An 18,846-nucleotide genomic window follows, 5' to 3' on the forward strand; every position below is an offset into this window, starting at 1 on the left:
TTATGATCCATAGTTTACAACTACCATATACCACATGGGTAGGAGGAAAGCCAAACTTTAATTGTTCCTGACAAAAGCTTCTTAGTTTTCAAAATGACCCTCTTGTGTTCCTTGATCTGTCTTCCTGTTACAGCACTGATTTACTATAACTTCAGATCTTTGTGTTCATTTTCCTTAGACCGCTCCAGGTAGCTTTGTCTTACCATCTTTTTTTTTTTTTTTGGTCTTTCCATCTTAAGTTAAATTTAAAATTTATCAGCTCCAATTTACCAATCCTCCCAATGTGTGAAGCATTAAACACAATCAAGCATCAATGTTTATTAACACAAGACAAAGGAAACACATTCAATGAGTTAATAGAACACTGTCCTGCCAGATGTTAAATTTAAAAATGTATATCTAGTCTAATTTCAAATAAATAAAAAAACTTTATACATAATTACACAGTACTATAGTTTGAATTTGACACTGGTAAATATCTTGACAGAAAGTAAACAAAACATCGTTTAGGACTAAAAAATTATTCTTATACCTTTACACTCTTCCTGTGGACAAACAACATGGCCCATCTACACATACCTAAACCAGAAATGTTGTATGAATGATAAAGAAAAGGCCTATTGTGTATTTGGAGTACTGCAGCTCTTGCTCCAAATACTCTTGCTTTTATATCAAAGCAGACAACAAAAACAACACTAAGGCATAGGTCATGTTGGAGTTTGAGGGTGAGGTGGTAACTCCTCATTGCTTAGTCTAAAAGATTGCTGGATATTCAAGGAAAGTAATTTATTTGGCCAAGATATTGAGCACCATGCCTGGGGCAGAGACCTTAACAAAAAACCTAAGGCCTCGGGCCCTTTGTTGATTCAACAAAAGCGTTAAGCAAGCACTGCCCAGGGACTAAAGAAAAGAGACACACTCGCATCACCAGTAGACAGGCAATGGTCCCTAAACAGCCTGAGGCAGCACAGCTTCATGAGGAAAGGACTTGGTGGTGGTGGTGGTGGTGGTGGTGGTGGTGGTGGTCTGGACCCGGCCCCCTTTCTGAGGCAGCAAGCAAAGAAAGGCTGTGGACTCACACCGACGCCCGTTAGCATGCCGGCCATTCCCAGGGTCTCCGTGATGCAGGTGACATCTGTGCAGCTCTAAGAATCCCTTGGGCTTCAAATTTTCCTGAGGCAGCCCCTTCCTCATCGACCTCAACTACTTCTATTTAGAGGCAGAAAGAGGTTCAGAAGCTGTTAGGTGAATGGATTTCTCTTAACTGAAATGGGGGGGGGGGGGAGAGGCTTGCTCTTATTTTCTTTTTCACAGGCATAAAAGAAAAACCCAGACTGTGTTCAGAGTTTTGGCTAGGCTGTTTCTATCAGCAGTAATGGCCTTCTGGGTCCGCCCCAAGAGTCCATTCTACCACAAAGGTTCTACTGACTGTGGGAAGGGCGAGAGCACTGTGTCATCAAGAGAAAGTTCTCCTATCCGAGTCTGTGAGAGACTAGACATTGAATCTACAGATGACCCCCTTGGACAGGCTAATGACTGGACTCTCTTCCCCTTCCAGAGGATACTCTACCGCAGTTCCTCACGAGACTCCCAAAGACACAGCTCAGCTTTCTTCTCTGGCTGTGGGGAATATGCAAAAGATCAATAGAGCAGCCACAAGGCGGAAAGCAGAAACTAAAGATAAATCAGAGGCCTGAGGACCTACAAATCCAGATGAACAGACCCGCCTAACTGGGAGTTGCCCATACTCTGAGGCTAATGGAGTATCTTATTTGAAAGAATGAGTGTAGATCACCTCTGCTCAATCCTGCAGCCACTAGCCACACGTGGCTACTGAAAACCTGAAATATGGGCAGTCTGAGCTGAAATGTGCTTGAGACACTGGATTTCAAAGACTTACATATCTGTCACTTTTCATGTTGATTTCACATGAAAATTATAGTATTTTTGATATAGCCAGTTAAATAAAATATACTAAAGTCAATTTCACTCGTTTCTTTTTACTTTTTAAAATGCGGTTACTAGAAAATTTAAAATGACCAGCGTGGCTCACATTATATTTCCAGCAGATGCCCTAACTTGTGTAGGAAGAATTTTTAAAGCAACCCATGGGATAAGACTCTGCCTATATTTTTTTCTTGGAACTTGTGGATTATGGAGATTATAACTATTTAATCCTCAGGATCCCTTGCTTTGTTAGTGAATCATTAACAACTACTGGAAGAAAATTACTTTCCAAATAAGCAGGCTGGTTTTTTTGTAAACTGAACCGTAGCTAGTCACTGGGATTTCTTGCCCCAATGTAAGTGCTTTTTTCCTGTACACCTTAGAACCTCTTCCATCATGTGTAAATTAATTCCATCCAATATGTCAAAAAAGAGATCTGGAACTGGAAAATGTCCTGAAGTCTGCCCTCAGTGGAGAAAAAACTGGGAGGAAAAGAGGCTTCTGTAAAAGGGAGGCAAGAAAGTGGCTTGGAGCCACGAGACTGAAGGGCAGCCCCCGAGAGTGACAAAGGGTCTGGGCTTTGCATTATAAACCGTATTTTCAGGGTAATTACAAGTCTTAAAAATTGTTTAAAAACATATTTAGTTTACATGATGTTACAGTGGGGTAAATAATATGTATTATTAAAATAGTCTAAATAAATATTTACACAATAGACCAGAGTGGGTCAAAGAGAACCATTCTGATTTAACAAGTTAACTCTGTTCACTTGGAGCTTTTCTTTTTTTTAAATTTTTAAAAATATTTCTGTAAGAAAAAAATAATAAAATTCAACTATATTCAAATACATGAAGTATCAGACCAAAGAAAGGAAACCGAGCCAGAGGCCAAACTCAGTCCCATGCTCAGTCCACTTGGCCTGGGCACCACAGTTATTTCAAAAGAGTTTCTTGCATACATAGGCTTCCCCTATTTCAGCATAAGCCTAGCTATTTTGGCAACCCAAATCGGTCAGTTTTGAGATCTGTAGCTATGTCACCTTTACAGTTTCACGTGACTGCCGATCCCACTGCCTTCCCAGCCTGTCATTCTTGTTCTTAAAATCCCTGCCCCCATGAACTGGAAGAACAGAGGACACTCTTCAGTTTTCCAAAAAGAGAAGCTACATGTATAAACTGTAGACGCAGTTGACAATGGGCCTGGAAAAAGAGGAAATCCTAAATTCTTACGTAGTCACTCTAAATTTGAAACACAGTTTCAACACCGGGGGCCAGAGTGAGTTATTGTGGTTTCTTAGGATAGGGTGGGATCTAATGAAGCTTAGCCTTTTCATAGCATTTTGATTTTTAAACTGAGATTTTTCAGGTTGAATTCTTAAAAGCTTAAGCTGATTCTGGGAATGCAAGCTTTAAAAACAAACATAGGCAGCTTTAGTTTAGAAAATACATTAGCCAACAGAGACGTCGTACAATGTGCAGCAAAACCTGCCAACAATTTGCACTGTTTAGTTACCTATTCAATTACACTGCATTAAGAGAATATTGAAATTCTCTCCAAGTAGAAACGTTTCTACTTTTGTTGTCATGACTATACAAGCCAATTCTTCAACTTTTTTTTTTTTTTTAGCTGAATTGTGTGTATTCTTATTTACACGTTTAAAACACTGGTCAAAATGTTTTACTCTCAAGATTTATATATATAAAGTAACTCTCATATTCAGTGGATTATTTGATTTGCTTACGGGTCAGCGGAAAATAAGCTGAGCAGTTCCACGTTAACAAAACCTGCAGAATGTCCAGCTATGGTAAAATGGCAGAATACAGTACAGAGCGGGGAACTGTGGAGCTCCGACTACCCCTTCGTGTGAATTCATTAAACTCCCTTACAAAATTCTAAAACAGCATTAGATAAAAATACAAGTATATACAACAGATGAAAAAAATGCAACATGCATGTAATTGCTTTAGTGACGTGCTGCTCACGCTATGTCAAAGCTCATGACTGATGGGCTGTTAACATTTTTTTCATTTGCTACCACACGATTCCCCTTTCCTGTGTGTACCACAGGATGAGATGAAGGATATAATATAACCATCTCAGCTTATTTCACATCATTTGAAAGCTTGCCCCTAGTCACCGGTCTTTGGTCCTTGTGGTTTTTCAGGATGGCCCCCTGTAGTCCCCACAAGGCTGGTTACATGTTATAAGCCACATAGATGGGGTCTAACTGGTCAGCCAGGAAGCTGTCGCGGAGGTGCATCCTCTGCTTCTCTCCTCTGGAGTTGATGGGGATGACACCCGGGTCCACCACAACCACGACGCCAACGATGAGGTAATGCTCTTCCAGGACCACATTTGTCACTAAGGGAACCAGGTCCAGGGCCTCCTGTTCAGAGCCACACAGTTCTACAACCACCACCAGCAGGTTGGTCCACGTGAACACGGCACTGAAATTTCAATGACATTCAGTTAACAGGTCACTACGTTTACCAGGCATCGTTTATAGTCTCTGCTCAAGACTTAGCCCAATTCCCCGGAAGAGTGCCTTCTCTCTTGGATCCAACCAGAAGGCTCGCAGGCATGTCTGCAATATGTGACCTTGCCCTACGATCGCAGCTGATCAGCTGAGCCAACCCCAGTCTCTTGGGGGTTTGGAAATGGGATTGGAAGTTGTCAGCTAGTAACATGAACTAAGCCCATGTGAAAGTTCTGGGGTAGCCAGGTGTCCAGAGAAGCACAGAGAATGGCTCTTCAGGGAAGGGAGAATGAAGTGGATGCCCAGAGGGCTCTAGAAAGTGTGAGGACAGTGGTTCCTGATGGCCTTCCCATCCCTTATTTCTATCTTTCTTGAGATCCACAGACACTTTTAGGAACCTCTAAGGTAGCCAGGTATCTTTCACTTAAGTTCTTTTTTTTTTTTAAGATTTTATTTATTTACTCAAGAGAGACACAGAGAGAGGCAGAAACACAGGCAGAGGGAGAAGCAGGCTCCATGCAGGGAGCCCAGTGCGGGACTTGACCCCTGAATTTGGATCACGCCCTGAGCCAAAGGCAGATGCTCAACCGCTGAGCCACCCAGGGGTCCCTGCTTAAGTTTTTTTTAAAAGACAGTTTGTTATTTGCAACTGAAGACCTTTGGCAAAGAGAATACTCTTAGGCCCAACAGGAAGGGAGTGGATTTCTCCTCATCTGCACTTAATGCCCCATACAGGCGTCTCTCCCATCGTGCCGTAAGGCAGAAAGTTGCCTTACATTGGATGGGACTGCGGGTGAGAAGGTAGGGCCTGACTTGTGGTATGCAACGTTAAACAGCTTTAAAAAACAGATTCCAATCATTAAAAAAACATTTACACAATATTTAATTGCATTAAAAGTCAAAGGTTTAAAATTAGAGGCTGACGATGGCCCCTTTCTCTGTCTTGTTCTTATAATTCACGGGCATTGTTCGGGTCGGGGAGAGACTGACCAAAGTGAGAGGAAGATGCTGACAAAGAAGCATCTAGAATGCATGAGCCACCATGAAAAGAACTGCGGCTATTTAGTATGGGTTAGAAAAAGAAAAGGAAAGAAAAATGAAAAGAGAAAAGAAAAGAAAAAAGAAAAGAAAAAAAAAAAAAAACCAACAACCACCAAGAAAGGACACAGCTCATGAAAAATGTAAAAAAGAAACCGGACGGATTCTGTGTTGTCAGGAATCCAGAACGAAAGCCACAAGGTAAAAACTATAGAGTTTTAATTTTAAGGAAGTTGCAGTCAGTGTGAGGCTGGCTGTTCTTTGCTGGGATAACGTGGAGGGAATTCCTACACAGAGAGGGAGGCTGGGGGAGGTCGTGATGCGCCTTTTCATCTGCTTTCCATTTGACAGTTCGAGAAGCACATTCCCATTTGATCCTCCCCATAATTAGGAAATAGCACAGAAAGTACTTCACACGAGAAAAGCCGCCTACGAGGGAGAGCTGGCGTCAAATCGGGTCTTTTGAGTCTAGAGTCATGGGTCTTTCCACCACATGACGCCGACTTTCTAGAGACAGAGTTAGATCTCTTCCAAGGTTAAGAATCTAGCAGCAGGAAGGACCCGACTGCACAGAAGTTCCAGAGCCTGCCTCAGTCTCTCCGCGGGCCCATCTGCCACAGCAGACGGCGCCACGACAACAAAGAAGCATCTGCTGATTTTCTTACCCTCCTTGAGGTTGTGGGCCTGCACTGGGGACGGACGTGGACCACGAGTCAGGCCTAAGGGACACTACGCTGCGGGGGAGCCCATCCCGGGAGGGACGTTACCATTCAGCGATGCTCCTGTGGATGCGGGACACCGAGGTCTCGATGTCGATCGGGTGGTACCGCAGTCCCCTCAGCTCCAGCGTCTCGTCCAGGGCTCCTACCACATACAACGCATCGTGACGCTCTGGTGGGAAGAAGAGAACTGTGGTTCATCACACGTAACGAGCGCAATGCAACGCGGGAGTCGAGGGCGCCAGGCCGGACTGCTGGCCACGTCCCGACCCCACTGCTCACCAGCTGCGAGACTGTGAGCAAACTTCTTAGTCTCTGGTCCCGTCTCCCCCTTGGTGAGGCGGAGAATGAGAGGCGGCTGAGTGTCAGGATAATCCGTGTAGGGAGGGGACGCGATGCCTGGACCTTGTAAGTGCTAACAAACCCAACCCAACCCAGCCCTTAGCTATGATTAGGGCCCTGTGTCCCCGGAACTGTGTCCAGTGCTGGGAAGATGGAAACGTGATTCCTGCCTGAAGACACTGTCCAGCGGGGGCGGGGGGGGGGGGGGAGAGCAGCAGCGGACACCCCACAGGTGCTCCAGGGTGACTGCTGAGCCTTGTGCAAGGAGTGTGCACACCCCCTGCGCTCGGCTCAGGGTTCAGAGGGGGAAAAGCAGAAACTAGGCTGAGCTTTTATCCTCTGGATAAAGGAATTAGCCAGATGACAGCTGGGGTGGGGTGGGGAGTGTGGGAAGAGAGGCTGTGAGAGCGAGAAGAGGGGAGTGCGCGCTGTTGCTCCTAGACTTCTGCAAGGAGTCCAGATACAGGGACTGGGGTTGCGGAGCGCGGACAGACTAGTCCTGGTTATTAGCAGGGTTTCTAATCTGGCTAGAACATGGCAAAGATATATATTTTTTAAAGATTTTTATTTGCTTATTTGACAGCACAAGCAAGGGGAGCAGCAGGCAGGAGGAGAGGGAGAAGCAGGCTCCTCACTGAGCAGGGAGCCTGATGTGGGGCTCGATCCCAGGACCCCGGGACCACGACCTGAGCCGAAGGCAGACGCTTCACCGACTGAGCCCCCCGGGTGCCCTCCCCTTTTAATTGTACGCACACAGCACGTACATAAGGCCACACACATGGCTTATGTCTATGCAGAGACCGTGCTTTGAAGAGATGACTTTGCTAGGTCCACGGAATATGGTATTTTCAGGAAAACTGAGCAAACAAAGCGCCAGGAGCTGCTGGAGAGAAGGCTGAGGTCCCCCACCCCTAAGAAGAGCTCATGAAGAGCTGACTAGCTCGCAGGACAGAGGCACGGCAGGGACTCTCACGTTGCTTCTGCGAGCTGGGAAACCTGGTCATTCCCGTTGTCCAGGTGGCTGCGGGGAGGCTCCATGGTCGCTCAGACTCACAAAGGAGACGGAGGAGGAGGATCCCAAACCAGGCACCTGCTGGGGTACCTCCGTCTCCCCCACTATGCTATCCTGCCTCCCCCGAGACGGGGGGCAACTAGGGACGCCGCTCACTGTGGAGCAGATGCAGGGAGTCCGGGGCAAGTGCCTTATCTGATCCTCGCTGCCGTGACGGTGCAGCCCGCGTGGCCGTCCCGTGTGGCCACCCGCCGCCAGGACGGAGGGCTCGAGGCCCGCAGCGGCGAGGCCCGCACAGCCACTGGGCGGAAGGTTCGGGCCGCCTTACCCCGGCGGGCAGCAGTCTCGCCTCCAACACCAGACGCAAGGGACAGAGCCTGGCAAGACGGCTCCTCCGCACTGACGCCTGCTCTCGGGGACCGGGGCAGCGCCCCGAGCCCGCCAGGGTGGAACGGCCGCGGGCCTCGGGGCAGGTGGCGGTGCCGACCCTTGGCCAGATGTACCCTGGGCCTGCGGGGCGAGGCCCACAAGGAATGTAAACGCCTGCGTGGGCTCAGGAGTCGCAGAAGGGAGCCGCCCCAGCGTGCGGAGCAGGCCGCAGGGGGACAGGCCGCGGGGACCGTGGGGGGCAGGCTGCAGGGGCCAGGCCGCGGGGACTGTGGGGGGCAGGCCGTGGGGGCAGGCTGCAGGGGACAGGCCGCGGGGGCATGGAAGGGGGAGCCGGGCGGGGGAGCTACCTCCGGTGGCCGCGGTGAGCTCCGTCCTGCGGACAAAACCAAGGTATCCCGTCCGAGCCCAGAGCGTCTGGGCAGCGTCCCCAAAGCTCAGGCGGGTGTTGAAATGATCGGCTTGAAGAGTCTCGCTGTCATAGATGGTGTAGTAGCCGCTGGCCGTGTGGGGGCTGTTCACCCAAATCTACAAGAAAAGGGAGTCGGTCACGTTTCCCGGGAACACGCAGGACGGCGCCCCTTCACTCCCAGGGCGGCTTGTCACCTTTTAAGAATTCCCCTTGTTACGCCAACAAGCACACGGGCGGCCTTCGCTCAGCAAGGGCTTCCCACGCGCCCATCAGAGCCGGGCGGGCTCCCCGCGCCCTGGACGCCCGACGAGAGCGCGGCAGCCCAGCGCACGGTGCGTACAAGGCCCCCGGGAAGAGCGCGGGGCCTGAACTCCCACGGCACGGAGCAGGGGCTAACAACGGTCACCACTAGCATTTCCTGAGAACCCACGAGCGACGGGCGCTGCCCCGTGCGCCTCAGAGATGGGCAATAACGTACTTCGCTGTCGCACAATTTCACGAGGTGGGTGAGGCGGGTGCAATTATTTTTTTACGGATGAGGAAACTGAGGCCCAGAAAGAGTAGGCCCCGGGCTCGCTAGTCAGGGGCTGCTAAGGGGCAGGCCAGGCCGTCTGTGGCAAACTACGGGGTGAGACATCGCTGCCCCTCAAATATCTGAGGGAAGAAAAATTAAGTCTTTAAAAAAGTGTATCGATATTAATACACATATGGATACATTTTAGAATAGAATATAAAATCTCCACGTTTTTAAAACACTGAGTATTTGTGGCTCCTTTCGGTTCCCGACAGGTGGAGACAGGGAGGACGTGCCCATCTTCTTCCGGCGAAGGCAACGTCCGTGCACAAGCCGGGCGAGCTCCAGCCCGGCTGCCTCAATCCGCCTCCACCCCGCTCTCAGGCTCCCTCTTCTTCGTCTCGGGCCTTCCGGAGAAGATTAAAACCCTTTTAAAAGGTGACAATTCACAACGGAAGAGAAGCTAATAAATCCAGTTTCACGGATTCTCGAAGGTGAGCCCGGAAGTCCGTACTGCCGACTCTTCAGAGTAAAGGTGAAAACCGGTACGTACCTCTCCGAGATGAGAGTCTCCGACAGGCCCTTTGGTCTCGGGATTAACGATGACCACTTTCACGCCAGGTAAGATCTGAGCACGAGGGAAACAGAGGACCACCTCTAAGGACCCCCGGACACGCAGTCCGCCGCCTCCCTCGTGGCGAGCGCGCCAAGGCCGCGGCGACGGCGCCCGGTGCCCGCTGGACTGTCCTCGGTGGACACCGGAGGCGGGGGGTCCGCCCTCCCGGCAAACCAGGGAGCCAGCGGCCCGCTCTCTCTTCAGAGGGACGAGAAACTACAGCCCAGAGCCGGAGAGCAGGCCCCGGTCAAGCACCGCCCTTTCTCCTCATGGGCCCTGCTCACTGGAGCGCGGCCAGAACTCCCTAGAGCAGGAAGGGCAGCGGGGAGACATGAGGCATCGGCCTAAGGGGGCGGCCTTGGCAGGAGAATGGGCCTGCCCCTGGGATCTCCCTCAGGAGAGGAAAGCAGCCGGGGCTGGCCCAAGAGGGGCCCACGGCTTCTCCGGCCACCCATCTGCTGTCCCTTGGACCTCCTTTTCCATCTTGGGTTTCTAGGGTCTGGGGCCAGCTGAGGAGCGCTGCGACGACTACCTAGGCTCCCACATCCAAGACCTCAAGGGAGGAAAAGACGCGCCGGGCGAGGTGGGGCATCGCGCTAAGGCTTCTGGGGCGCCCAGCCACGAGCTGAGGCAGGTGGAGATCTGACAAGGTGGTAAGACCTGCCCGACTCCACTTGGAAGAGTTCAAACGGCAGAGAGGAGCTGGAGTTAGTGCCCCAGGGACCGGATCTGCGGCTTGACGGGGTACGCAGGATCCCCTGCTTTCTTTTTTTTTTTTTAAAGATTTTATTTATTCATGAGAGACACACAGAGAGAGGCAGAGACACAGGCACAGGGAGAGGCAGACTCCCGTGCAGGAAGCCCAACGCAGGACTCGATCCCGGGTCTCCGGGATCACACCCTGGGCTGAAGGCGGCGCTAAACCGCTGCGCCACCCGGGCTGCCCGATCCCCTGCTTTCTTTAGAACCTCCCCCTCTGCCTTTCAGAATTACTAGAAGGACTTCGGAGGCATCGTCCCTCTCTCCTCAAAAGAATGAGAAACTCGCCAGCTTATGCTGATGTTCCATCACCCTCAGTGAAGTGTTCAGAGCTGCTACAGACGTAATGTAGACGTAATGGTCCCTCCAACAGTCATGCGCTATGTAATCGACCTAAACCCCCAAGGTGATGGTATCAGGAGCCGGGGCCTCCCACCGCGTGAGGACACAGCAACAGGATGGCCAACTCTGAACCACAAATCCTTCGCCAGGACCTGCTGGTGCCATGATCCTGGACTTCCCAGTCCCCAGAACTGTGAGGAGTACGTTTGTTCTTTATAAGCCACCCGGTCTATGGTGTTCTGTGACAGCAGCCCAAAGGGACTCCAAAGAGCTGTGTCTGCTCTTGAACGTTTTATTTTATTTTTTTATTTTTATTTTTTTTTGTTCTTGAACATTTTAAAGCCTCAACCTAATCTAAGAAATCTTCTCCCCAGAGACACGCACTCTCTATATCTGTAATCCCTTCCCCGTTTTGATTTCTCTTTCAGCTTTAAACACATGTATGCCTTCCCTGATCTGCAACCTCACCGCCCCACTGCCACCTACTTTTCTCCTTGTAACATTTATAAAGAGGACTGCCTCTTTCTAAGTGTTGTTCGCCCCTTCACTTTGAATGTAATGAACACTGAATTTTGCTGATTTGTCAAAATAGAATAAGGTGTCAGTTGGATAAAAAAAATCTGTGGAAATGAAGAGAGTTCAAATCTAGAATTCTTATCTATGTCTCATATGAATTCAAAAGTATTAGCTAAGGTGAAATTCTTGATTTATCTTCAGAATTCACTCAAGGCTTGCCTGGGTGCTAATATATTCTAGGCTTCGGATTTCTTTAAAATGAACCACCTAAAAAATAAAAAATAGGGCAGCCCGGGTGGCTCAGCAGTTTAGCACCGCCTTCAGCCCAGGGTGTGATCCTGGAGACCCAGGATCGAGTCCCACGTCAGGCTTCCTGCAGGGAGCCTGTTTCTCTCCCTCTGCCTGTGTCTCTGCCTCTCTCTGTTTCTCTCTGTGTGTCTTCCATGAATAAATAAATAAAATCTTAAAAATAAAATAAAATAAATAAAAAATGAAATGAACCGTTTCCCCAGGCAGACCACCTTCCAAAGGTTAATAGAACAAATTACCTTTCCAGACTCTGAGAGGAGCAAACTCTGGGGGGCACCCCGCTCCACAAGACGAACCCTGCAGAAGAACAATATTCACTATACACACACACACACACACACACACACACTTGAAAAACTAGCTGCACCGTGTCTGCTACAGCTACATACTGCCCTCCTAAGGCCTCTACTTTGTGTCTCCTTCTCATGCTACAGCAGAGTTTCTCAGACTCAGCACTATGACATTTTGGGTCAGATAATGTGCTTTTATAATTTTTAGTGAGGGGCTACCTATTCTGTGCGTTGTAGGGTGTTTAGCAACATCCCAGGCCTCTACCCACTAGATGTCAGTAGCAACCCTTTTGCTGTGACAACCTAAACCGGCTGTGGACATTGTCAAAGGTCCTCTGGAGGGCAAATTCTCCTCAGGCTGAGACCCGCTGTGCTCTCCCTGTGCAGGATGGGGCAGTGCCAGGGGGCACGTCAGTGAATGCCGCTGAGGTCAGTGGGGCCTGGGCAAAGGTCCCAGAGCCCTAGGGCCAGGTGCTCACCTTGGGACATAGCTAACATTTCCCCTGTAAGCTGATGAGGAGGAGGGCTTTTACTCCTGGGGTTTGGATAAAGTGTGGTTTCAAAAACTCTACTCTGCCTCATTTATCTTATCTGTTCCATCTTTTATTTTTAAACTCCCAGAGCAAAGAGCCTATCCATTTTAGTTCAGTTTATATCAAACATCACAAAATATTTCTACAGAGGAAGGAACTAAGTATTACACTTTAATATTAAAGAACAGCATAGCAACTATGAGAATTAAAGCTTTCTTCTTACAAGTGTAAATCTTATCAGGTGTCTTTTTTTTTTAAAGATTTATTTATTTATGATAGACACAGAGAGAGAGAGAGGGAGAAGAGAGGAAGAGAGAGAGAGAGAGAGGCAGAGACACAGGAGGAGGGAGAAGCAGGCTCCATGCCAGGAGCCTGACGTGGGACTCGATCCCGGGACTCCAGGATCACGCCCTGGGCCAAAGGCAGGCGCTAAACCGCTGAGCCATCCAGGGATCCCCCTTATCAGGTGTTAATAAAAACAAATTCCTTCCCTCTTCCCATCCCTCCCGGGAAGATACACATAAAAGGGATGAGGGAGAGAGCCAGCTTTTTCCAGGCTCGGAAATTTTTCATGCTTAGAAACTCCAATAGGGAGTGAGCACAATAAATCTACTGTACCTGTCATGTCTCAATGATTTCAGATCTACATACACAGTAGTTGGATCAGGCCCTGAAGTTCCCTAAGGAAAAAGAAATCAATGCATTGTTTATTTATGTATTTCCATATTTCACATTCTCAAATCAAGAAATAATTTAGCCATATGTATAGAAAATCCACACTCTGTTTTGAAAGCTCACCCTCTTTGAACAGATGAGGCAGGGTTGCAGTCAACACCTGAAAGAGACTCACGGCCTCGTGTTTCTTTCCCTCCCTCCCCTGAGAGAGTAGGCCAGGGCCTGGTCTCGGGGCTGGAGAAGCCCCCGAGAGGCTACCAGGCTGAGGAGGGGCTTCCTCCCTGGACTTAAGGCAGACATGAGACCGGCCGGCATCCCCTGGATTTTCAGAACCAACACTGGCCTAGGTGAATGGCAGGGAGCCTGGGATGGGGCTCCATGGGTAAATCACCATGATGCTACCTGAAAGTCACTTGCCCATGGTCACGGAAGCCCTGAAAGCACCCACCCACGGCTGCCATCTTCTCTTACTCTCACTCTCGTCCATGCCTGTATTTACCATATGAGTCCCCAAGCCACAGAAAATCACTTAGTTCTTCTCGTTATTTACCCACCAAGAATAACATGGCAATCTTGCCATATGGCTGAAGAAAAGAATACAGACTTATTTGTGCTTCCTTTGTTTAAAAAAGCGGGGGGGGAGACAGAGAAACATAAGGTAAATATAAGATATTGATAAAATTCAAAGAGGAGTCAAAAATCTTGATTCATCATTATGTACCATTAAACTACTACAAGAAACGTGGAAATCGGCGTTCAGCTGCCGGGCGTGGCCTGAGGGCATGCACCTAGTAAGGGGGTGATCCCACAGAAGGAGCCTGTGAAGAACAACGCTATTATCTTCACCCTGTAGGTGCGCCAAGTGAGGCAGGCGAAGCCCGCGGTCCCAGAGCAGGTAAGTGGAACCGGGCTTGTTTCAGGCTGGCTGGCTGCTCAGCCTCGGCTGTGGAGCACCACACGCTTCTCTTCCCCTGACCATCAAGGAATTTCATGATCATCACCTGTAAACATATCGCTACGTTGACTCTTGATCCAAAAGTGGTGCTGACAGCCCGAGGGGACAGCCCGATGTCTTTGAAGAGCTTGGAGAAGGACTGCTGGAGGGCGATGCGGGGCCGCTCCTCGGCCACAACCACACATGTCCGGATGCAGGAGAGGTTGATTCCTCTGGTCTGTAAGACACCAACGGCAGGGAGCTGAAGTTAGTAGGAATGCAAAAAGGACTGAATAGGCAGGGCCACTGTTCTATCTCTCCAGTCAGGAAAAGCCAAGGAATGGTGTAGTCTCATCTCAGACGCCCAGGGAAAAGAAATGCCAAATGCCAACGCATTCCACTAACATTACTACCCACTGGTGAGTCTGTTCATTCTCTATCTCTTTCCTCTTTCATCTAAAAACCTTAGATTCTTCAGGGACCCATTTTTATATCTCCCCATTTCTGTACTTTAGATGTCTTCCTATTTCAAAATGGAGAGAGGGGACTGAGAGAAAAAGAGATCTAGCATTCCAGAGACTGAATCTTACTTCTTTTTATCCTTAAGATCATAATTCTCTATTATTTTTTAAAATTTAAATTCAATTAACATAGAGCGTATTATTGGTTTTAGAGGTAGAGGCCAGTGAATCAACAGTCTCGTATTAACACTCAGTGCTCATCACATCATGTGCCCTCCTTAATGCTCATCACCCAGCTACGCCATCCCCCATCCTCTCCCCTCCAGCAGCCCTCAGTTTGTTTCCTAGAGTTAAGAGTCTCTTATGGTTTGTCTCCCTTTCTGATTTCGTCTTGTTTAATTTTTCCTTCCTTCCCCCCATGCTCTTCTGTTTTGTTTCTTAAATTTCACGTAATTTTCTATTAAGAAAATCAGTCTTCTGACTCTCTCATATGTCAGTCAGACATATCATCCCCAGATACACATATGAATGAGTTACCCCTATCTTTGGGGCAGTCCCCAATCTCTACTCCTCTGAGACTGCAAATTTTATTAGAAAAAGTCCTAATGGAGGTCAGAGTTGTCTTTCATCTTTACACAGTCATTTCCATTCAGCCTCCTGACTAGTTTCATCTTCCTCTCCACAAAGTAAGACTCAGATTAAGCTCTGAAAGAACATATTAGATTAGCGGAAGAAATAAAATTCCTGAGGTTTATAAAATGTTGACTGGCTAGAAAAAAACAGGCAGATCTGCCTGTCAAACCCTACTCGGGTATCATGTTGCCTGGCCCATTTCTTTAAAACCCTCTGGACCGGCTACTTGTACTTCTTACCTTTAGCACTTCCACCTGGTTCCCAAGCCCTTTGGTGCAGAGCTCCATTACTGAGTAGGAGCAGAAAGTGTCCCTTATTTTGTACTGGTTGACAGTGGAAAGCCAGAGGAAAAGGTTGTTTTCTAACTCCATAGGAGGAATTAAGATGGACTGGTGCCCTGAGTAGACACTGCAACGAAGAAAGGCGAGAGCTGACATTATCAATTCATCGAGATATCTTGATGTACACCATCCATTCAACCAACGTTTATTGCTCGTGAAGTGCAGTGTGAGGTCATATTAGATATAAAGGTCTAAGAATCAACCTTGTTCCTGTCCAACTCACAAGACATGATAACTACCATAAAACAGACTGGTATATACAGTAACTGAGACGTGAAGATCATTAGATCAAGATCATCATAAAATAAAAAGCAAGTTGTCCAAATTAGGAAAGTTGGGTGGTGGGGTGTGTGTGTGAGTGCGTTTCATTGAGTAGGTATTGCTTAAGCCGGGGCTTAAAGAATGAGCAGGAATTTGGCTGGAGGAAATGGGGGTGGGGGTGAGAGCATTCCAGGCAGAGGAACAGCATATGGGAAGGAAAAGAAACCCAGAAGTATATGGTGTGTTTAAAGTCATCAGAAATAGCAGCCTACTACGAAATCTTATAGCACAGGACGCATCACAGGGAAGTGGTGAGAAGTGAGGCCAGAAAGGTTGGGACCAAACTGTAATACAAGAGCATAATTATGGTCTGAGGGAGCTTAGACTTTCCCCGGCAGACAGTCGCTGCAGGCTTTAAGCTGGGGTGAATCTAGCACCATGGAGAGGGACTGGAGACACAGACATTGATGACGGAGAGACAGGAGAGGTGAGAGATGGTGAGGCCTGGAATCCGGACAGTGCAGCCAGGATAAAAACAAAGGAATGACAGAGTCACATATTAGACGTATAGTTCACAGCCATCAACCTTCAACCTCTTAAACCCAAGTACAGATCAGAATCACAAGGAACCCAAGAATCTTGTATTTAAAAAATACTGGAATTGTGGTTGCTACCTCTGGAGATGTAAATTAGTGAGTCTGGGGAAAGCCCGTTATTTAGCCTTTTTTTAAAGACCCCTAGGTGATTCTTATGTACAGACGGGTTTAGGGAAAATGGAGCCACAAAGGACATGACACTTAACTGGATGCGAGACATACAGATACAGAAGTGGAAGATCATGCTCACAGTCCTAGTTGGGTCCCTAAGGTGAATGGTCCCATCCTAACAAAGATAAGGACACTCAGGAGAATGCTGAGTTGTAGGTGACTGTGAAGCGTTCATGAAGATGTCTACCAGGGAGGTGAGCATGCAGGGCTGAGATAAGGCTCCCTGGGAGGAGTGGGGATCTGCTATTCCATAAGACACAATCTGGACAGGACACGCATGCTACTTTCCAGCAACACGCTGTCATCCAATCTCATTATACTCCTTCCTGCCAAACCTAGGGGGTACGTCCTGGCTGTCAAAGGATGACATATTTCACCCAAGTGTCATCCTTCTACTTGGCTCTACTTCTAAAATGAGGATTACAGGATGGAGTAGAGAGTAAGTAATAAGATCTCCGACGTTTTGTATGAGGCATAAAACTAACTGATAAGGGAAAAAGGGAATATAAACAAAACTAAATGAGCTTCACAGATATATCAGGTGCACGAATTCTGGAAACATCAGCATTTTGTTGAAACCAAATTAAGGTAGCAAAGGGAAGGATGAGATGGTTATAGCCCCAAAGACATCCCCACTCATTCTGTTACTTTGCTTTTCCATTCCTACCTGCAGAGACACCAGAGTGCAAAGCCAAGTCCACAGTAAGGGTCAAGGCAGATGGCGATTTGCCGAGAAGAGTACAACTCACACTGGAGCTTGATGGCTCTACAGAGAGCATTGACTGCAGAGTGGGACATCTGGAAAGTAGGGAACATGGAACAGGATGGAACTGGCATCCCCACAGGCAGAAAAAGCTCTAATGATAGCTCTGAAAAGTTTCAATCTCCCCCAAACTCCTCAAAATGATGTCTATTTTCAATTGTTTAAAAAACCTATCTAAGTCTGGGGCGCTGGGTGGCTCAGTCAGTTAGGTGTGTGACTTTTTGTTTCGGCTCAGGTCATGATCCCAGGGTCATGAGATAGAGCCCCATGTCAAACTCTATCCTCAGAGGGAGTCTGCTTGAGAGTCTGTCCCTCCCTCTCCCTCCACAGCCTCTAAAATAAATAATAAATAAATCTAAAAAAAAAAAAAAAAAAAGCCTACAGAAGTCTAATGTAAGGCAACATACTTTTGTTCATTAGTTAATACCAAGTTCTACAAAACATGAATCTATGTTTTCTTACTGGCTTTTACTGTGACTCTTATTATCTTATTAGCTCTTATTAGCTTCTAGGCCAGGTTCAGAACTCTTCATAACACAGATTCCTTGGGATAACTTATTCCGGAAGAGCCAATGCTTTTATTTAAATATAGCAAGGACCTTTGATCCTCCGCCTACTGGTCTCTGGTACAACCAGTTGGCCCCCACATCTGAAGTCCCTGGGGGCAGTGGTCATCTCTATTTTTTGCAGACCTGGCATTTTCCCAGCATCCAGAGAGAGTGAAGATATCCAGAGCACTCTACCTTCACTCCCGTAAGCATGCCAGTTGTGGAGACACTAAAATCAAGATACGCCAGCATCTCGGGAGTAGGAGGCTTATACAACTGAGGTAATCTTTTCCTGGGTAAATCATCTGCAATGAAAAGAAAAAAACCTGATGTCAATCAGACACAATGGAGCATGAAAATCATCGCTCTTCAGCTGGTTTTCTATGGCTTTGCTATGGACAAATATAGCCTCCGAAATTTGCTAAAGCTTAGGCTTCTCTTATTTAACTAAACAGCTCATGTATGTCACTCCTAGAAGTGGGTTGGGGCTGAGGACACTACTGGGTAATAGAAGTAAAGCAAATCTACATCAGGCAAATGTATTTCTTAGGTTAGTAAGGGGTCATGTAACACGGAGGCAGAAGACATGAACTAAGGAAGCAGATCGCTGGTGTTCAAATCCAGCTCTGCCTTTTGTCATCAAAGTGACTTGGGAGTTATTTAACTTGTGTCTGTTTCCTGATCTCTAAACTGGGAATAATACCTACCTTCATAGAACTGTTAGGAAGGTAATTCACATAGAGCACTTTTAAAACAACTCAAAAAACTCAAAAGTCTTAGTTGTTATCATGCTGGTTCCAAGTTAAAGTTCATTATTTACCATTTAGTACATGCGATAATTATGGACTGCTTTAAGAGTTTTTTCCAAGTTAACGTGGTAGATTTTTAAGAATGAAAAGCTAGAATTAGGGGTTATTTTCCTTTGCTTGTTTATTTATACACTTCCTCCCACATTTGCTTCGTGTGTCAAAACCAACGGTGTCAAGGATATCTCCGCTCCCAACCAAGCCTCTTTAATGGCTCCTCTGGCTTTCTGGATCAAGAAACAATTCTGACTCTGACTTTTAAATCTCTCTATCATTAGGCACCAATCTCTGGTCCAGGCAAAGACTTTATCTATCCCTCAACACACTTTTGTATAGGGTGGGGTTCCTCATATGTTCCTAAAGAAACCTTCCTGTTGTCTCTATCAGAGTCCACGGTTCAGGTCTTTCTGAAGTGTGACCAAGTCCAAAAGCCACAGTAGATCCA

The 18,846-nt window shown here is 47.5% G+C and overlaps 1 protein-coding gene and 1 long non-coding RNA gene across 8 annotated transcripts in view; one reads left to right on the forward strand and one right to left on the reverse strand.

The window, feature by feature from the left end:
• Nucleotides 1-298: 298 nt before the first annotated feature.
• The window catches only part of DIP2B (disco interacting protein 2 homolog B), a 219,890-nt gene continuing 201,342 nt past the window's right edge, over nt 299-18,846 (reverse strand). For all 6 annotated transcript variants that reach the window (XM_077870075.1, XM_077870076.1, XM_077870077.1 and 3 more), the window contains 10 exons: nt 17,791-17,900; nt 16,952-17,082; nt 15,155-15,323; nt 13,889-14,059; nt 12,831-12,892; nt 11,629-11,686; nt 9,401-9,475; nt 8,272-8,449; nt 6,229-6,352; nt 299-4,394 (listed from right to left, as the gene is read on the reverse strand). In XM_077870075.1, the coding sequence (XP_077726201.1) occupies nt 4,142-4,394; nt 6,229-6,352; nt 8,272-8,449; nt 9,401-9,475; nt 11,629-11,686; nt 12,831-12,892; nt 13,889-14,059; nt 15,155-15,323; nt 16,952-17,082; nt 17,791-17,900 (1,331 nt within the window). In that variant the 3' untranslated portion in view covers nt 299-4,141. The remainder of the gene's footprint in view (nt 4,395-6,228; nt 6,353-8,271; nt 8,450-9,400; nt 9,476-11,628; nt 11,687-12,830; nt 12,893-13,888; nt 14,060-15,154; nt 15,324-16,951; nt 17,083-17,790; nt 17,901-18,846) is intronic.
• On the forward strand, nt 8,212-10,508 carry LOC144296827 (uncharacterized). 2 transcript variants are annotated; one of them, XR_013363778.1, is made up of 3 exons: nt 8,212-8,835; nt 9,123-10,207; nt 10,451-10,508. It is a non-coding gene; the product is annotated as an uncharacterized LOC144296827 (long non-coding RNA). The 2 variants fall into 2 exon arrangements; XR_013363776.1 differs by having other exon boundaries at nt 9,123-10,508.

The sequence above is a fragment of the Canis aureus genome, chromosome 25, assembly GCF_053574225.1.
Source record: "Canis aureus isolate CA01 chromosome 25, VMU_Caureus_v.1.0, whole genome shotgun sequence".
NCBI classification, from domain to species: Eukaryota; Metazoa; Chordata; class Mammalia; order Carnivora; family Canidae; genus Canis; species Canis aureus.